General features: G+C 47.7%; 3 protein-coding genes across 6 annotated transcripts; all 3 read right to left on the bottom strand.

The window, feature by feature from the left end:
* Positions 1-2,292: 2,292 nt before the first annotated feature.
* LOC109529830 (transmembrane protein 168-like) lies at positions 2,293-6,137 on the bottom strand. Its single transcript, XM_019893312.1, has 4 exons — positions 4,608-6,137; positions 4,326-4,468; positions 3,177-3,451; positions 2,293-3,105 (listed from the first exon to the last, which is right to left on the bottom strand). The coding sequence occupies exons 1-4, from the start codon at positions 5,742-5,744 to the stop codon at positions 2,576-2,578; spliced, it is 2,085 nt and encodes a 694-aa protein (XP_019748871.1). The 5' UTR covers positions 5,745-6,137; the 3' UTR covers positions 2,293-2,575.
* Positions 6,138-6,956: 819 nt separating this feature from the next.
* samtor (S-adenosylmethionine sensor upstream of mTORC1) lies at positions 6,957-12,104 on the bottom strand. 3 transcript variants are annotated; one of them, XM_019893325.1, is made up of 6 exons: positions 11,860-12,104; positions 9,840-9,981; positions 9,533-9,661; positions 9,167-9,281; positions 8,654-8,949; positions 6,957-8,544 (listed from the first exon to the last, which is right to left on the bottom strand). In XM_019893325.1, exons 1-6 carry the CDS (start codon positions 12,017-12,019, stop codon positions 8,106-8,108), a joined length of 1,281 nt encoding a protein of 426 aa, XP_019748884.1. In that variant the 5' UTR covers positions 12,020-12,104; the 3' UTR covers positions 6,957-8,105. The 3 variants fall into 3 exon arrangements, with proteins under 3 accessions (XP_019748884.1, XP_019748883.1, XP_019748885.1); XM_019893324.1 differs by having other exon boundaries at positions 8,654-8,982; positions 11,860-12,103; XM_019893326.1 differs by having other exon boundaries at positions 8,247-8,982; positions 11,860-12,103.
* Positions 12,105-12,929: 825 nt separating this feature from the next.
* On the bottom strand, positions 12,930-18,938 carry LOC109529826 (uncharacterized). 2 transcript variants are annotated; one of them, XM_019893302.1, is made up of 7 exons: positions 18,601-18,938; positions 18,012-18,067; positions 17,838-17,923; positions 16,513-17,173; positions 16,218-16,378; positions 15,896-16,144; positions 12,930-15,616 (listed from the first exon to the last, which is right to left on the bottom strand). In XM_019893302.1, exons 1-7 carry the CDS (start codon positions 18,918-18,920, stop codon positions 13,985-13,987), a joined length of 3,165 nt encoding a protein of 1,054 aa, XP_019748861.1. In that variant the 5' UTR covers positions 18,921-18,938; the 3' UTR covers positions 12,930-13,984. The 2 variants fall into 2 exon arrangements, with proteins under 2 accessions (XP_019748861.1, XP_019748860.1); XM_019893301.1 differs by having other exon boundaries at positions 18,012-18,073.
* Between the last annotated feature and the right edge of the window lie 6 nt (positions 18,939-18,944).

Below are 18,944 nucleotides of genomic sequence, written 5' to 3' on the forward strand. Positions count from 1 at the left end.
AAAACGACCATGTATAGTAAGGCGTTTTAACCCGAAAAAAACGACCATGTATAGCTAGGCGTTTTTAGCTGAACAAAACGACCATGTATAGTAAGGCGTTTTAACCTGAAAAAAACAACCATGTATAGTAAGGCGTTTTTAGACGAAAAAAAAGACCATGTATAGTAAGGCGTTTTTTCGAGGAAAAAAACGACCATGTATAGTAAAGCGTTATAAGACGAAAAAAAACGACCACGTATAGTAAGGTGTTTTGAGCTGAAAAAAACGACCATGTAGAGTAAGGCGTTTTTAGCGGAAAAAAATGACCATGTGTAGGAAGGCGTTTTTAGCGGAAAAGAACGACCATGTATAGTCAGGCCTTTTTAGCCGAAAAAAAACGACCATGTAGAGTACACTTGGTCATTTTTTTCGTCGAAAAATGCATTACTATACATGGTTGTTTTTTTCCGATAAAAATGCTTTGCTATACATGGTCGTTTTTTTCGGCAAAAACGCCTTACTATACATGGTCGTTTTTTTCTGCTACAAACGCTTTACTATACATGGTCGATTTTTTCGTCGAAAAAAGCCTTACTATACATAGTTGATTTTTTCAGCTAAAAACGCCTTACTATACATGGTCGTTTTTCTGTCTAAAAACGCCCTACTATATGCCATCCCAAGCTTGAAATCGAACCCTTTTAAAACGCTACTTTGAATCCCCAACCCTAATGTGAAACAGTAACCCTACACTAAAACCCTACTTTTAAACCTTAACCATAAATAGAAACCCTACTTGAAAAAAGTGAATCTAATGAGCCATGGCATACATTTTTATACGATGTTGAAAGTGGAATGATGTGAATCGGATGATGCGGTATGAGATGCGTGACAAAAAAAGTGGGCTGAATAAAAAAAATTAAAAAAAAAGCGGCAGACCGTGTGAAGGCCTTCAAGCTTTCACACAATACCAGGCTATTTTAAAATGTTTATTCACGAAGTTCTTGTAAAAACATTCGGACATGTGAATAATAGCAGAAAAAATAAACACGTTTCCATGTGAAGGGACTGTCTAGTTTCAATTTTAAATTCCACTTTAACCAATGTGAAATTCTTCACATGAAGATCACTGACTCGACATAGACAAGTGGGAACATCGAATATCAAAAGTCTTCCAAAAATAAAAAGTTGCTTCAAAAAGGCTGACTGAGGTCTTGGCTGTGTCGAAAAAGCACTTTGGTGTCATCACAGTGAGCAAAAAAGGCACGAAGGAAATTTGTAATTTACAATGGCGATCAAAACGACAGTGCTTAACAGATGTATGAGACCAGCAAACAACGTCCGCTTGACACTGCATAGCATTTCTAATTGATGAGCGTTTCTGTAAACGTTTAGACATTTGACCGAAATGACATTTTTAATGTACACCTGTCATGATTAATTTTCATGACACTGAAAAATAAATAGAAGAGCACACTATTATTTGTTGAATACGATGACAAATTAGTGTATTTTTCAGACCATAAGGCGCACTCGACATTCTTTCATTTTCACAAAAATCGACAGTGCGTCTATGTACGTTTTTTTTTTTTTTTTTAATGGACCCATTCATTGGTATTTACCTAATAATACGGTGCGCCTAATGCTCCATGAAATACGGTAAAGTTCAAGCGCTTCATGATGCTGGATGGTGTCTTCTGGTCTCATACATTTTTTCAACACTGTTATGGAAAACAAAACAAACAAACAAACAAACTGTAAAAAACAAGTGCAAACTAGTATCAACGCTCCGACTCTCACAATCTCGCATTCATCTTTTTTTTTTTTTTAACCTCATTCAGGTCACAAAGTTGGAGCCTATCTCGGATGACACCCACAACTGGTCGCCAATTGCATGTACACATTTACATGAAGGCCGTATGTACTTCATGCCATTTAGGTAACATCGGGTTACCATGACGGGACTTATTTTAAGGTATTGGGTACTCCTGGAGGCTTCTGATACCAGCAACTGATATTTAAGACAAAAAAAAAAAAAAAAAAAAAAAAAAAAAAAAAAAAAAAAACCTCGGCGGTGGTTGTCCCTGTATAACTTTGGCGTATTATCAATTGCATGTCAAAGAAAGATCTTTGTACACAAATTTTGGTCAGTGATTTCAATGAAAGCTGCATCTGTACATAATTACAGATGGGCAGGTCCCGATAACACGTATCAGTAATTATTTGAAGGTATCGGGTACTCGTGTCGGCTGCTGATATCAGTCACTAATTCTTAAGGAAACAAAATACATAAATCAGACTTGACTTGATGCATTTTTTTTTTTTTTGTCAATTGGTAGTTGGAATTTTGGACTATCAAAAGTACGAGCGGTATCAGGACGCTGTATCGGTGCATCCTGTCGCTCACCCAAAGTCATCTATGATAGGCTTCAACTCACCCGGGATGTGAATGAGGATAAGCGGCATGGAAAAAAAAAAAAAACATTTCAACGCAGCACAGTTATATTTTGGGGTCAGTAACAAAATGGCTGCTGGTTGGGAAGAAGAAAAAGGAGCTGCCGGGCGTCACAAAATGGCTGCGAGCAATTTTCCCCACCTAAGCTCGGACCAGTTTGAAACCATGTCCGGTGTCGAGAACAGCGGGAGGAAACCAGTTGAGTTTGACCCTCTTGAGGCACCTGAGGCAGGCGCCGCAGGGCCACAGCAAGCTGAGGCCGCCGCACCACAGCGCCAAGCGGACCACCGGGTAGGTGACGCGCGGGAAGTATGCCCTCCAGTGGTCGGTGAGGTCACTGCCGGTGGGCAGGTGCAACGTGTAGTCGCTCCAGCGGCGCGACACGCCGTAGACGGCCGCCGGCGCCCCGCCCCGCCGCGACCACGGGAGGCCGCCGTCCCCGTCGCAATTGTAGGCCACCCAGTGCGAAAGGAAATCGCCCCGTTGCTGCTCGGCGGGCCGCGGCGAGGTCGCGGCCTGCACCGCCACGTGGACGCCCTCCACCTGCCGCGCCGCCTTCACCGTGGGCAACGAGTGGTCGCAGTCCAGCACCAGGATGAGTCGGGAGCGGAAGGCGCCGTTCTTCTCCCGCCACCAGTCCAACAGCTGATCCAGACCGAGCGTGTCTCCCCCTTCGAAGGGCAAAAAGCACAACTGAGCTTCGATCACCCCGACCTGAGACACCATGAGAAGAGTGACCGACCTGCCAGCGCCCACTCGCCGGTGCGATGCGTGTGGCCGCTGTAGAAGAGCACGTAGGTGTCGTGGCGCGGCCCGTCGGCCGTGCGCAGCTCCATGAAGGACTTGAGCTTGGCCTGCAGCGCCTCCAGCGTGACGCCGCCGGTGGAGTAGTCGCAGCCGAACGTCTCGATGAGGTGCTGGGCCAAGAAGCGCTGGATGTTGCTCAGCATGGCCGTGGAGCGCAGGTTGAGCTGCTGCACCTGGTCGGGGGGCAGCAGGACGGGCTGCCCGTCGGGACTGCGACGGGATACAAATACGCAAACGCGGGCGGAAGATCGTCAAGCCGCAGTCGTATTAGTCAGCCTTTGCTGAGGTTAATACTGTATTGGCCTGAATATAAGACGGTGTTTTTTGCAATGAAATAAGACTGAAAAAGTGGGGGTCGTCTTATATTCGGGGTCTAGACATTATACCCATTCACGACGCTAGATGGCGCCAGATATCAATGAAGCGAATGCTGAACTTGACTCCCCAGGCCAAAGTGAACCCCTGTCACGAAGAATAAGAATAAAAATAAAAATAGCGGTAAGACAAAGAAGAAAAATAAAAAATAGCGGTAAGAAGGAAAAGAGAAGAAAATAATAGAAGAGACAACAGAAAATGGAGAAACGTAGTGACAATCTGGAGAAAAGTGGGTTGAAGATCGGCCAGGTTAACCGGCAGCTGAGGAGAAGTTATGATGTAATTTACATTTCAAAAACCAGAAGCCATTCACTTACGAATGTGATTGCACTTTAGATTTGAATGAGGCAAAATAACATGCTTTTTCTCTCAAATACATTGTTATAATCATTTGTTTCAGATGTACTGTAATTAATTTCTTTATAAAATTTAATTTGGTGTTCAAAAACTCTTTTTTCAAACTTGAGTCTTGAAAAAGAGGGCGTTGTCTTATAATCAGGGCCGTCTTATATTCGGGCCAATACGGTAATCTTTGCATGGGATAGCTGTGCTCGGTCTGAATGTACATTTGCGTTCAAGTATGGTCACATCCATATTGTGTCAGCTTTTACAGGTCAATGTTGAAAAGGTAGTGCTCGGTGAGCTAAGTCATTTTTAGGTGGTGAAAAAGTTTTGGACAATGCAATACTTGCTTCACGACGAAATGTACCTGCAGTAGTTTGTGGGGATGACCACGGCGTAGCCCACACACGTTCCTCCCAGGCTACTGCCCAGCTCGTGGAACAGACCGTGGAAGACGGATTCCAGGGGGAGAACCAGCAAGAAGGTGCTCAAGAAGATGCTGCTGGACGCCTGCATGTAACGGAGACGCGGCTCAGCCAGATGAACAACTTCAAACAGGACAATGGAATCCGACGTGCGACTCGAGTGGATGCGGAAAGGTCGCCGCCCGCCTCGCCATGAGGCGGCGCCGTTCAGCGGTGCCACTTACCTGCCAGGACAAAGCGGCAACGGCGATGGTGGACACCAGCGTGAAACGCAGCAGGCGCTCGGAGATGAGGCAAAAGTGTCTCATTCCCTTGGACGCCATGATCTTATCCAACCGGCTGGCCCCACAACCCTGGCTCAGGCAAACCCTCTGGCAGTCGCTGAGCTTGCTGTGAAAGCCCCACAGGCTGATGAAGAACACCAAGTGGCAGATGGCCCAGAAGAGTGCGCAGGCCGCGAACGCCGGGATGGTCAGGTACCAGCGGTCCAAGCGACCGAGCACCTGCGCCGACAGAACGAGGAAGGTCACCTCCAGAAGCAGCAGGGGGAGCAGGGTGAGGCGCCGCCACAGGCCCCTTCGGGAAAGGAAAGGCTGCCAGCGCTCGGTCACGGAAAGGCCGCTGAAGTAGGTGTCGAGCAGCGGGTCGCAAACCAGCAGGCCGAAGAAGCAGCCCAGGGCGTACGGGTTGGTTCGGACTTGAAGGCTTTTGAGGAAGAAGTCCACGCCGATGGCAACGAAGCACGCCAGGTTGGTCAGCGCCAGCACCGCTTTCATCCTGAGGGCCACCGTGACGGCGCAGAGGGCGCCGGCCAGCACCGTGACGCTCAGGGCTTTGGGGAGGAGCAGCACCGTGCTGGCGGCGGCGAAACCCGTCAGCAGAAGCCGTTCGGCCGAGGTGACGAAGGTGGGCCGGTGTCTCGAGTAGCCCAGCATCCTCTCCAGCAGCGCCCACAGAGTCCTCAGGGACACGCTGGACAGCAGCAGACCGTTGGCGACCTGCTCCTTGACGTTGCCCTCCAGCTCAGGGCTGTTGACGAAGCACAGAAGACCCAGAAGGAAGCCGAACCAAAGATAAAGGAGGCTGAGGCTGAGCCGCTCCGTGCCCAAGTAGCAGTACAACACGCCGGCCAGCGCCAGGACGAGCAAAGCCAAGATGATGATGACCAGCAGCGTGGACTCAGCCATCTCCTCCCAGCGGACGAAGAGGCCCAGGCACAGCGCCACCAGCAGGTTGAGGCCGGACATGTAGCCCAGGCAGCGGACCGACGACCACACGCTCCCTTCCCCGTGTGCACCTTCAAGTCGGGTCATTGCCGCTTGCAAGCAGTGGCTGACGCAGTACCGTAGAAAACGCGCCATTCGAAGCCGCAACGGACTACAGACACGCCGAAAACAGACACGCCGATGTTTCAAGACGGCGTCGGCTCTACATTGGGGACATTGACGTCGAGAGATAACCAAGGCTTAGCTTCGTTGCTAACTTGGCAAAAGTGGCTAGCCTACTTCAAGTTAGCATCTTGAGCCGGTCGACGCTAGCGCGCAGAACAACGATCGCCTGTAAGTTACGAGAGTGGCATTTTTCGTCCCGATGTGGATATCCGCGGAGTTATTGGATAGGAAGACTTGTAAAAAGAGTGGGACCTGCTGCCAGTTAGTGAAGAACATTTCAGTTGAGGAACTTTCGGAGCGTCGAAAGTTTTCAAAACGCCATGATTGATGACTGAGCGTCGGCTACGGCAGCCGCGAAGCATCGAAAAGGTCTCGAGAAAAAAAATCACCCGAACCGCCTTTGACAATTAAGTGTGAAAATATTAATGCAATTATGTACAGATGGCCCAAAGTATGCGAAAATAACCATGGTAACATATCTATTCACAGCCGGTATTCTTGATTAGCTGTTTGGGAGTTTTGCGTACAATTTGACACGTGCGGTTGGTTAAACGTTTTAGAACACACTAAAGCAGTGGTTTTGTTTGACATTGAATGACAGGTAAAGTCCAATGAATAGCTTGAGTCGTAAAAACGTGAGGTGGTGAATGGCAGAGGTTAAAAAAATGGTAAAGCTTCCCTCATACTGGGAAAAATGTACATTTGATATGCAAAAAGGCAGTACCTCGTCGACCCTAGTTTGGGAAGAACTGGACCGAAGAGTGAACGCACATACAATGATGAAAACTTCTGCAACGGAGTTGGGAAAAATTTACGAATTCTAAAAAAAGCCCACAGCAGTATTCTATACTTTCACTTCTAAATACTATTAGACACGGAACTGCATGAATGTTAAAATAACTGGAAGAATTGGGGTCTTCTAAAATGTTTTATCAGTATAGTTTAGATTAAAAATGGGTATATTTAATTTCTAGCAGCAATAGTACAGTAGTACTTTTGAAATTAAGTGTATTGGTTTAGTCATGTCACCTCCATAAATGTGAATTTTAAATAATGCACTCCAGTACACCATTAAAAAAAAAACACGAGACACCTTCCACTGACATTCATTTATAAAAGACACAACCATACAAGGAGCACACGTTGTTCTGAACCGTTAAATGTTTGATGATGACGATAAACCATGCAAATGAGTCTCAGGGAAACACTGGAAGACTACTGCACCACTCCATAACAATACCACTGACTGCGAGTGATGCTCTATTGAAACAAAAGCGATATGAACATGAATTATACGACAAGAATAACCTTTGTGTGCTGTTGAACTGTGACATCTGTAAGGGAGGGTGGAGTGGTTTGGGGGGGCAAGGGGGGTTCTCTAAAGGCACCTCCGGACGTGCCGCTTTCTCGTCTTGCTGGTCATCGTAAGAAAATAGGTCAATTTGCAACGCCCTTTGGGATCAGTGAGATAAAGTGCCAGTACGCCGTCATTCACACGCGCAAACCCAACAAAGGCCACTCTCAGCTGGTAGCTTAAAAACCTCAGCAGCATCTATTGCTTTGATTTAAAAAAAAAAAAAAAAAAAAAAAAAAAAAAAAAAAAATCACCATACGCTTGTTGCAGAGGGCCAACTAGTGCAAACATTTTCAGTTCTGGTGAATTTTCAGTCTTCAGTACATCCAATGTTTTACGCGCCAGGGGTGGGCAACCTTTTGTGTTGACATTTGATCCATCACTTGTGCATTAATTGTGCCTCGATTTTGTTTTTGAAATCACGTGGCTGGCCGGATGAAACGCTCTCAGGGGGTCGTCGGTTGCTCACCCATGGTTTTCAGACCAGGACGCGTCATATGGAAAAGTTACTGTTTCCACCAAGTCTGTTTGGCAGCGACATATTTGTATCGTTTGTCTGCTTGAAAACAACTATTAAGACAAGGATAAGCAATAAAGGGGTTTCCCCCACCCAAAAAAAATGACAACTTTGAAACATTAGTACCTTGTGATACACTTAAGTCACATTAGTAGAATACTCCAGTTAGATGATCCTAAAATGCTACAAATACCACATTGTTGTTAAGGATGCATAAATTGTGAAGGATTTTTTTTTTTAAATGCAACATTGGACAACATCAATGTCTTTGAAAAGAGTGCGCTTAACATTTTCAAGCGAGCCCACTTGTTCAGTCTCTTCAATGCAATCACCAACCATCACGCCGCTCAAGTTATCTTTTTTTAAGGGGCGGGTGGTGTGTGTGTGTGTGGGGGGGGTCTTGTTAGCACACACGCTCTTCATCAGCATGCAGACACAGCGGGAGATGATATGCTGGACGTCAAAAAGCAGGAAGCGTTGATAGATGAGGGGCGCTCACTTTCCAACTCTTAGAAAAAGTCTGTCGATCTATCAAAATATACGTCGAGCGAGAGTGTTCTGAGAAAAATAGTGTGTAAACGTCTTCTCTTTCACACTGTGCAAGTCGTCTGGAGGAGAGGGAGGGCGAGGAGAATGCAGCAGGTTTACGTTTGGCAGCGCAGCAGTAGAACGGAGAGAGAAGGGAGAAGAGCCGGGCCGGGGGCGGCGCCGGTCTAGGTCTGGAGCAGGATGGGGTCCTCCAGCTCCTGGAAGCCAGGCACCGAGCCGCTCTGGCTCTCCCCGGAATCCGAGTCGCAGGTGTCGGGCAGCTCGGCGAAGGCCCAAGCCAGCTGGTCGTCCTCAAAGTCGGAGCGGGCCTGCGCCTCGCCGCCCTCGTCCTCCTCGCTGGGGTGGAAGTCCTGAGGGATGTAGAGCATCTCGGGGTAGTTGCGCGACACCAGGTCGCTGGTGGTGGCCAGCGACACCTTGCGGAAGGCCATGAGGTGCATGTGGGAGTACTTGACGTACTTGTAGCGCTTGAAGCCCAGCGACTCCACCGCCACGCGCCAGCTGCGCATCATGAGGGCGTGGCGGTTCTGGTGCGAGGAGTCGGGCGTGATGATGAGCAGCAGGCCGTGCAGGTCCAGCAGCTCGTGGGCTTTCTTGCAGCAGATCCAGCGCTGGTAGGGCGACGGGAAGTAGGAGAGGAGCAGGGAGAAGACCACCACGTGGAAGAGCTGCCCCGGCAGGGCGTCGATGGGGTTGTGCAGGTGGCGCAGGAAAGCCTCCACGGCGTCGCCCGTCAGCTGGAGGGGCCGCTGCAGCTGAAGGTTGAGGAAATCGCACTTGTACACGCTCTGAAGGAACACAACGTCAGTCCGGTTGTCATTTTCGGATTTTCATCCTCGGCCGCGTCACCTCTCAGGAGGCAGCCGGAAAAACCACAAGTGGAACGTGTTTTGATGCTTCCGCTGACATGCATCAACTTTTCCACAACACACGGGAAGAAAAAAAACAACAACAATACCAGCATGCTCTCACCTCGACCGCAGGCACGATGTCGATACCGACGGTGAGGAACTCGTCAAACTTCTTGAAAGGGTTAAAGCAGCTTCCCACGTCCAGGAGGCGGATTTTCCCCATGTGAGCACCTGGACTGCAACACAGAATAGGTTCTCTTTCAAAATGTTTGTGTTGTCCGATCAGCTCCATATGTGGCATTTTACGGCATACCAGAAAGAGCACAAAAACACACAAATAAAAACTTGAGTTTTTCAGCGACGATCTAAGGATACATTCCACAGAAAACATGAAGCAAGGAATTCTTGAATGTCGAAACGCAAAGAGGCAAGTGAACTGTCCGACTGTAACAAACACGTCTGTTGAGAAAGTCAAAACTCGTCTTACCGTTGGATCGAAGAAGATGGCCGCCCACTCGCAGACGCTTCAGTCAGACCGGCGGAGAAAGAGGCACTTTTCTCATCCTTCTCCAACATTCTTTTCATGCCGCCATCCCGGAAATACTCCTGGCAAACACTGCACACACGCGCGCGCGGTCTCAATGAAGCTTCGAACAACAACTCCATTTGCATTAACCAACAAATTACGTCTGTGGCTTATTTGGCGCGACAGGCATTATTTCCAAACCTCTGTGGGCCAAGTAAAGTGACCTGGGGTGCGCCCCCCCCCAATCAGTCTCAAAAGGAAGTCTCACCTGTGACACCAATCGATGCGTCCTTCCTTTTCGCAGTTGACGGCCCAATGGTTGTCGGCGAGGTTCTTCATGGCGACGGCGTACTCGCTCAGCGTTTGCTCATCCTCGCAGTGCTCGCGCCAGATTTTGTCGAAGTCGCCCACTGTGGAGGAAAGAAAAGAGATGGCGGAGGGGCATCAGAAAACAAGATCGGCGGCGAGGGAATCGGGTTGCAAAATTCGGGCCCATTTTCAAAGTCGGAAGCCGTCCATGGGAATTAACGGAAATTTAGGGGAAGGAACAATTCTAGAAAATTGGAGGCTGGCACTTATTTGGAAGAAAGCGTACAAAGGCCACAGGAGCACATTATCAGAGAAGGATTCCAACATGGTGGTTGTAAAGAGCAGCGAAAGGGGCAGCGGCAGCAGCATAGCCGGCCTCAGCTGGAGGTCATTCAAGCGGATCACACTTTGCTTGTTAGCCAATCGGATGGTTTAGCGAGCGCCTCCAAAACAAGCAATATAACATTTCTCAGCCATCTTTCTCAATCGGCGCACTCTTCTGCAAATGTGGGGCCATATGACTTCCCATAGAGACCTCTCATGACCAACTCTTCCCGTTCATTCCACGGACTCCTGATAATCTGTGTTTATCTTGGACGGTGCAACTCGCTTATCAGATACAACTGACAAGGACTAATTCAACGGCCTAGTGTGAATGCGCCCAAGTATGAGTTGACATTTTGTTTTTTTAGGTGCATAATGGCTCTTCTATGACACTCCTAAAAAAAACTTTTCAGATGCTGAGCTCATTCAGCAGCTCCAAATACATTCTGTCATTATTTAAAAAGGCAACGCATGACAGTTGCCAGAAACGGCCGACGTGTTGCATCAATGTTTTTTTCACCCTCTCTCCAGACTTCCCATTTCGGTGCACGCTCTTGTCCGGACTGGCACTCTCAGTGTGATGCAACGCAAACCATAACCTGACTGATAAAACAGTTTAAGGCAGAAAATAAGGTTGGCGGCAAAAAAAAAAAAAAAAAAGTAAGTCTGAGGTGGTGGAAAGAAGGGAGGTAAGTTGACATGAAGGAAAGAAGAAAGACAAGTAGTTTACAGTAAAGGAAAGAAGGATACAGAAAAGAAGGAAGCAGAGAAAGAGGCAAAGGAGGCCAGGCTGGAAAAAAAAACGCCGAGGGGGGAAACTGGAACGGTAGGAAGGCATAATGGATGATTCAGCAAAGCAAGATCAGAAATAAACTGGTAAGCATAAAAAAAACAACTCTGGAGCAAAGGAAATATTCCCGAAAAAAAAAAAAGAAAAATCTGGAAGTAAAATAAAATGAAAACATTTCAGATGAATTATCTACTTGTGACCCACTCTTGATACCTTTTAGCAGGGGACATCTCACTTCTGGGACAGATTTCTATTCGTAAAATAAGCGACAATCGTTATGATCGAACTGTGGCTTCCATGGTATCCTATGCTGAAAAATCCAGTTCGCGTGGTTTTATTTAGACCGAGTCCACATTTCAAATTTCCTCGACGGGTGTCTGCCCGGTCTAACTTGTGAGCTAATGTTTAGTCGAGCGCTGGTTCACGTTTAACATTTCGTCTAGTTGAATGAATGCCCTGTCAACACGTTCCTGCCGTTGCATTTTAAAAATGATTATTTAGTCACGCTCGCGCATGCAGGCATGCATGCATGTCTGCATGCTACGAGTCCCCAAGAGGAGGCCGACTGACCGGACTCTATGTAACCTGTTGCGGTCTTGACGGTTCTTCTTTCAGCGTCAAGTTACGCTTCAGCACAAACGTTCCCCTGTTGTGCGTTTCATTTATTCGTCAGTGCTTTCGGGGCGGCCTCCATCGGTGACCCGCAGCCCACCGTATAGACGACAGCCAACGTGTGCGTGGTTAAAATATCAAAACAGGATAACACGACAAAACAACCCCATAAAAGTTAAGAGAAAGAGAAAGAATGCGTCGTTTTGGGGGGAACTAGCGTTCGGTTCGCCAAAAGCAGACGAGAGGGCCTCACCTTCTCGGTATTTCCTGCGGAGCTTTCTGTGGACGTTTTTCACCACCCCCGATAGCTTTTCTTGTTCGTTCTTAACCGGGGACGCGTCTGGAATGGGCAAGTAGAAGAGAGCGCCGTGTCTCTCGGTCTCCCCCGTGTCAACGTCGTCACGAAGGTCCATCGCACCGGTCCGGTGAGCTCGGCTGCTGGTGGTGGCTGGCTTCTTCCTCTTCCTCTCCCCCCCAGCCTCAATACAGCTGCTTTGCACCGGCGAGCCGGTGGCACACGTGCCAAGAACAAGCAAGCCGATTGGCTGGTTGAGGCACACATGCGCTCAGAAGTGACAGCGCGACGTCCAATCACAAGCCAGGAAACCATAGCTTCTCTGTTGTTGCATTCAAGAGACCTCGTAAATTTTAACTCCCTGCCCTAAAACGCAAGAATACCTTTTCCCCCTTCATCGATTCTTTGTACTGCTTGAACAAAAATATGATGGTGAACGTCTAAATGGTATTTTAAACTCTTCTAACGCTGCTGTGCCCTACTAAAACTTTATATGGCACTTTATAAGACACACAAACACAACCATAAATCTTATCAAACCCTTTAAAGCTTATCAGTCTTCGCGGGTATTAAGTGTTCAACCCTATGATACGTTTTCAATTTCTAAGTTTCAAACGTTTCTCTGTCAGTGGACACACTAAAATGCAAACAAAGTTGTATCATTTTGTAACCTAGTTTAGTCCATATCATGTCAGACAACAGGCAAAATGTTGACCTTTTTCCAAAGTGCAAATCTGTTGATGGACTACTGAAATTAAGAGTCTATATTGCTGAGCTGAAATTCTGAGGATTTAGATCATTTGAAATTCAAAAAGGTTAAACGATCAATCGATTGTCAAAAAGAATGATCAATTTCTTAAGCAATTGTTGATGATTCTATATACACTTATGTACATACACACACACTAATACGTACATAATTTCACACACACACACACACACACACACACACACATATACTCAACACATAAAATTCTATTTACAATTCACCAACAGATGAATATGAATTGACTCCACCTCACAGGATGTTGACGTGAATTTCCATTTAATTAAAATGTCATAAAAATTCAACTTCAGTGACTTTCCAAACACTCTGTACCGCACATCTGAACATACATGCATCCTTCACGCAGCACAATTGAGTTTTCATTTGCATTTGATCATTTTATACTCTGAAGTGTACAGAAAACAAATGGCTGTAAGGGTTTAAAGGTTTAGTCATCTTAGACTGTCATCTGAAACTCTTATTTCCTCATAGTGGAGCCGGAAGCATCTGTTAGGGGTATATTTGTACACATTTTTTTTCCTAATAAGGCATTAATGTAGGTGTGGCGTTTTATTTATTCAAGTGGACAAAGCACACAAGCCAGCGATTGAGGCACGCAAATGTTGCTAATTTTAGAAAATATGGTCGTTACAATTAAAAGCTAACTGTCTGAAATGATACATCAAGTATCTTGCTTAAGGAAATCATTCGAAAACGATTCCTGCTTGGACATGAGTAAAAGACTTCATTTTGACAATATACTGTGGCATTAAAAAAAAAAAAATCCAATATAGCAAGAAAAAGATGTGAATGTTGCATTGGAATTTCAAATACAACCACAACACAAACAAACAAACAAAAAAACTGCAGACAATAGTATGGTTTTGTTTTGGTGCTGGTCCTGCTTGTGTCACCAGCCACTCACAGCGCAACAGCAGGATGCTGGTCTTGCTAGTGTGGCTAGCAAAACCAGCGACAAAATCACAACAAACCCAGTCAAGATTCAACCACCCGAACCTTTGGTCACTGGGCAACCCGCCCCACCCACTGAGCCACCGCTTCGACCATGTAAGCTGGTGAAACCAGCAAGACGAACTGGTCACCGACTATCAACAACTGGGGGGCAGGGCCCCAGCCGGGCCGCGATGGCTCTGTTCATAGAGCTGGTTGCCCAGTGATTGAAGATTCCACTGTTCGACTCTTTTAGTTTTGCTTTGCCGCTGCTGTCACCAGCAAGACCAAGATGTAAATAATCACAACAAAACCACGCTGGTCGATGCTGGTTTTGATCTTTTTATTCTTTTTCCTTAACGGAATTTATCCTATCGAGTTGTCTTTCATGGGCCGTTTCTCTCCTTGACACAAGAGCCAGACCACAGAAATCAGGTAGAGGCCAAAACACGCAAGAAAGTCGTAATAATAAGCGGTGACTGCAAACACGGCTAACAAGGTGACATAGAGCAAAATTTTGGAGACAGAGCGATAGGAACAGGTCTCTCGCCTTGCCACGTTCGCGCCGGCGCTTTCCGGTTCACTCGGCCGCGACCGAGCTGCTTTTTCTGTTTGCGCGTCTTCGCGGCCGACCTGCTGACAGCCGACGTGTTCCTCATCCGCGGACTCGCTGATGGACGGCATGGGTGAGGAGAGCGGTTTGCTTGTGCTCAGAGAAGGCCTCTTGCTCAGGCCAAAACTCGCCTCGGCGCCCTGGTCTTTGGTTTGGACCGCACGCAGGCAGTGCATGTAGAGCTCCACCTCGTCATCGGAGTCGGACTCGGCCGAGGCGCTGTCGCCCTCGGGTTGCTCGGCAAAGACGCACAGCCCATCCTCACTCTCATCGCGAGTCGCGGTCTTGCCATCTGGATTTTGTGCGGTGGGTTCTTCGACGGCTGCGTCGGCCTCGCACAGACGACTCGGGGAAGAGTCCGTCAGCTTGTTTCGATCGAATTCCGACCTGGTGACATCATCATCTTTGCCTTCCACATCATCAGCCGGGATTTTCTGCTCGTTTCCTGGATCTACAGCTGGCGTTTTATCTACCAACTCTGCATCCACCCCATCTTCATCTCTGACCTCCTCCTGCCACATCTCAACCTCTAGTTTACCTTTCGGCATCTCCGCGACGTGCTCTTCAGTTTCTCCGACATCTTCACCAATGTCAAAAATCATCTTGGCGTGTTCATTCTCGACATCGTTGGGCTCTGCTGCCCTCGGAGTTGCGATCTCAAGTTCTTCTTCGAGGTCATCTGGTTTCTCCATTGGTGGACAGTGCTGGATCTCCTCGCTCTCCTCCTGGAATACCTTCACTTCCTCTTCCTCCACCTTGGCCTCCCACCTTTGAGCCTCGTCCGTCTCTGCTGCGCCAAAAGGATCCGGATTGACCGTTTGCGAACGGTTTGCCTCATCTTCTAAAAATGAGACACCTTGTGAGTCATCTTTGCACGTCAATGCTTCATCATCTCGGAAACCGTGTCTCCCGTCACCTCCGGTGCAACGCAGTCCCCCCTGAGGTTCAAGAAAATTCAGAGGTGTTCTTGCGGTAGCGGAGTCGAGCGTCTCTGGTTCGTCGGTGACTGCTTTGCCGAAAACTTCGGTGTGGGTTAAAGATTCTGAAGGTGAAATGCTTGTTGATGTTACCACAGAAGATTGTAGATAAGAGCCATCAGCGTGATCTATGATGGCCTTGTCGTCTACGCCGTCGCTAACGGGTTCTGAGTCACTCTTGTTGATGTTTGTTTGATCCGAAAATGTGCTACCAAGAGCACAATCAGCCCGATGCAAAGTGTCTTCAGGAACGTTCAAATTGGTGTCGACGCACTCTTCGATTGAGTTCTGGATCACATTTTCCTGAAGATGTTCATAATCCTGCCTATTGTCTGATTTCGTATCAGCATCTTCTGCATCTGACCAGTCTGCAGACACGAAACCGTCGCTAACAGGCTCGGACTGACTCTGAAAAGGCGACAAAAGCGGGACATCATTTTTGGTTTCAGCTAAAGCAAGGGTGCCAAAGTCCGGTCCTCAAGGGCCCCGATCCAGACGGTTTTCGATGTCCCGCTCCTCCCACACACCTGAATTCGAAGGGTCAGGATCGCGATCGGGCTTCTGTAGAGCTTGCGGATCATTTGAATCAGGTGTGTTGGAGGAGCGGGACTTCTTGAAAGAGGCTGGATAGGGGGTCTCGAGGACCGGCCAAAAGATTCAGATATCGGCGGACATGTCGGTCGGTACCTGAATGGTTTGTGAGCCCCCTGAGGGTGGAGCCATTTCGGTGTTCCTCTCCATCAGGCTTATGCTTGCTTTGGTACCATTCCTAGCGGCGTCGTCAAGGCGCTGTTTCGTTGCGTTCTCGATCACATCTTCCAACATTGCTTCACGGCTCGGCGTATTTTCCACCGATTGCGCCGCAGACTCTTCCGTCTCGGACCAGTCGGCGCGCCCCAAACTAACGTGCTGATCCACGTTGTCGCTAACCGGATTCTGAAAAGGGGACAAAATTGGCACACTTTAGTTTCATCCCAACAGTTCCTGCCATTGGCAGACATGCGCATACCTGAATTGCACGCGAGACCCCCGATGGTAAATTGACATCTTTGTGAAATGGGGTTATGTTGACGTTTCTTTGAGCCGATAGTTTCAATTCAAAAGCGTCCTCGGCGCCGTTCCACGTGCCGTTTTCCGGGAGAGGAACATTCCGATTGGCATCAAAGCAACCTTGAGTCGAGTTCTCCATCACTTGCTCCTGTTCACGGTCTGCGGATTTCATCATGGACTCTGACGACTCTGATGAGTTTGCAGGCTTCAGATCGGCCTGGTGATTTTTCTTCCCGGATTGGCATCAAAGCAACCTTGAGTCGAGTTCTCCATCACTTGCTCCTGTTCACGGTCTGTGGATTTCATCATGGACTCTGACGAGTTTGCAGGCTTCAGATCGGCCTGGTGATTTTTCTTCCCGATAACATTTTCTTCAACTTTGCGGCTAGTTGGATGATCTTCACCCTCAGTCTGTTGTGGACATGCCCAATCCGTTTCCTCCGTGCCAAGCATCTGATGGTACGGAGGAGTCGCCGCCGTTTCAAAAGTAAAGCCGTTGCTTTGATTTGGGCAGCTTTCATTCGTCTCTTCTGCCTCGGAGACAAAAGGGCGGCGACGTTCAGTGGGTGGAGGCTCATCGTTTGACATGTCTGCGCTCGCCTCGCCTTGGAAGAATAAAGTCAAACTGGCATCCTCGAGTAGCTCTGCCTGTGTCTCATCTTGTTGATTTGGCATTTCCCTGAAAGTTTTTTCCACAATATCGCGAGAATCTTCGAATTTCGTTTCCTCTTCACACCAACACTGCACATTTTCCTGATCCTCCACCGGGATTTCATCTTTGCCTTCGTCCTCTGGACACGTTGCATCGCTTTTATCATTGAGTACGCCGTCTGTTCCGGAAAAGTAGTCCCTCACGCGAGCCATCCGGGCCGCCTTTCGCTGATTTCTTCGGCTGCAGTTCCACCTATTCTCAGCCTGTCCATCAACGAGAGGAAGAATTATAAATCGCAACTTGAGTGTGTGTGTGTGTGTGTGCGTCCCTCTTAAAACCCGCAAATGTATCTGTAGCACGTGTGAAAGCTTAGGTTGCCATCCTCCACGTAATGTGTGGAACACAGCAAAATTCTAGCCAAGAGGAAGAATTATGAATCGCAACTTGTATGTGTGTGTGTGTGTGTCCCTCTTAAAACCCGCAAATATATCTGTAGCACGTGTGAAAGTTTAGGTTCCCATCCACGTAATGTGTGGAACACAGCAAAATTCTAGCCCACCGAATTCCAACAACGCCAACATCATATAGCGAGGAGGCCACAAGTACCATTTGTGATTTTTTTTGTTTTTTTTTTGGGGGGAGGGGGGCGAACAAGTCAGAACAAGTGATACTTAGGCTTCATTAATGCTTGGTATGAATTCCAACAACGCCAACATCATATAGCGAGGCGGCCACAAGTACCATTCGTGAGGTTTTTTGTTTTTTTTGGGGGGAGGGGGGGCGAACAAGTCGGAACAAGTGATACTTAGGCTTCATTAATGCTTGGTAGCCCAAAATTTAATCCAGGAAAGAAAAAAAAAAGGTAAATGTGGTGCAAAACGAGCTACTGTGTTCCGCCTAATTGGTAAGTTGTAGTCATCAGTGTACCTGTAAATTGTTCCCGTCTTCTTCTGACTGATGCGGCACTTGGGCCACTTGCTCATGGTCAACTTTTTCTCCATTTGGTGCGCTGTCTGTAGAGAAGAAAAAGGCTTGGTGTGTACATTTTTTTTCTCCGTAAATATATTGATTAATAGATGAAAGAAAATATCAAGGGTGTACCTGCTGACAGGATTTCTTGGGATGGTGTTTCTGAAGTGTCATTTTGACTGTCAGCTCTACAACTTAAACACAAACCGAGTTTAGACGCAATTTGGGAGTCACCCGTCAAACTATTGTTCACAGAAGTTTAGGAAGCACTTTTGGTGGTAGCTGAGTCGGTCAACGCTCTGACAGGCACACATCGGTGATTCCCAAAGACTGCGGCAAGAGAAATCCTCGGGTGTGCCGTGAGATTGTCCGATTTCACTTCGTCCAAAAATATTGACTCCAAACAATAGGTCGTTCATTTATCTATGCCAACAACGTATAATGATGTAACAATGAAACGCTCGGCCATCGGACGGCAGACGCGACGTATCAACTGCTTCTGGCTGTTTCCATTCAGACGCTAGATTAGCTTTGTGTTCGTGTCAACACGCCCAGATTTCGCACCGCATTCGAGTCACTTTGTATCTCTATACGTCTATCTATGCCAGCGACGTAGTGTCAAGCAGACCAATTCACTTCCTCTTCAACAATGCATCAATGTACGCAGACAACACATCCACACTCTTGTTTTGCGGTGCGCTGTTAGAGTGCCCCGTTGTACCTCAGAGTTTTGAGGCAGCTTTTCTTCTGCGCAGTTTGCATCTGGGGCTTCTCCCTCGGCTCCTTTGCTCTTTGGTGGCAGAAGAGGACGTAGTTCCGGTGGTTATTGTTGGCCCAGAAGGTTCCCACGGGCGTCTCGTAACGCAGACAAAAGTCAACTCGGGACCCCTGCTCTCGGAAGGGTGGCACTAAGGTGAGCTTAAAGGAGAAGCGGTCCGTGTGAGCGTTGCCGGATTCGGGGATGTACTCGGTCAGGAGATCAAAGTGGCTGGCCCAGCAGTCCAAAGTGGTCCGCACGTAGACGGCTTTGTGGAAGGACATGTTGAGGACACAGATCAGCCCCTT

This window comes from Hippocampus comes, unplaced genomic scaffold (assembly GCF_001891065.2).
Source record: "Hippocampus comes isolate QL1 unplaced genomic scaffold, H_comes_QL1_v1.1 scaffold62, whole genome shotgun sequence".
Lineage (NCBI taxonomy): Eukaryota > Metazoa > Chordata > Actinopteri > Syngnathiformes > Syngnathidae > Hippocampus > Hippocampus comes.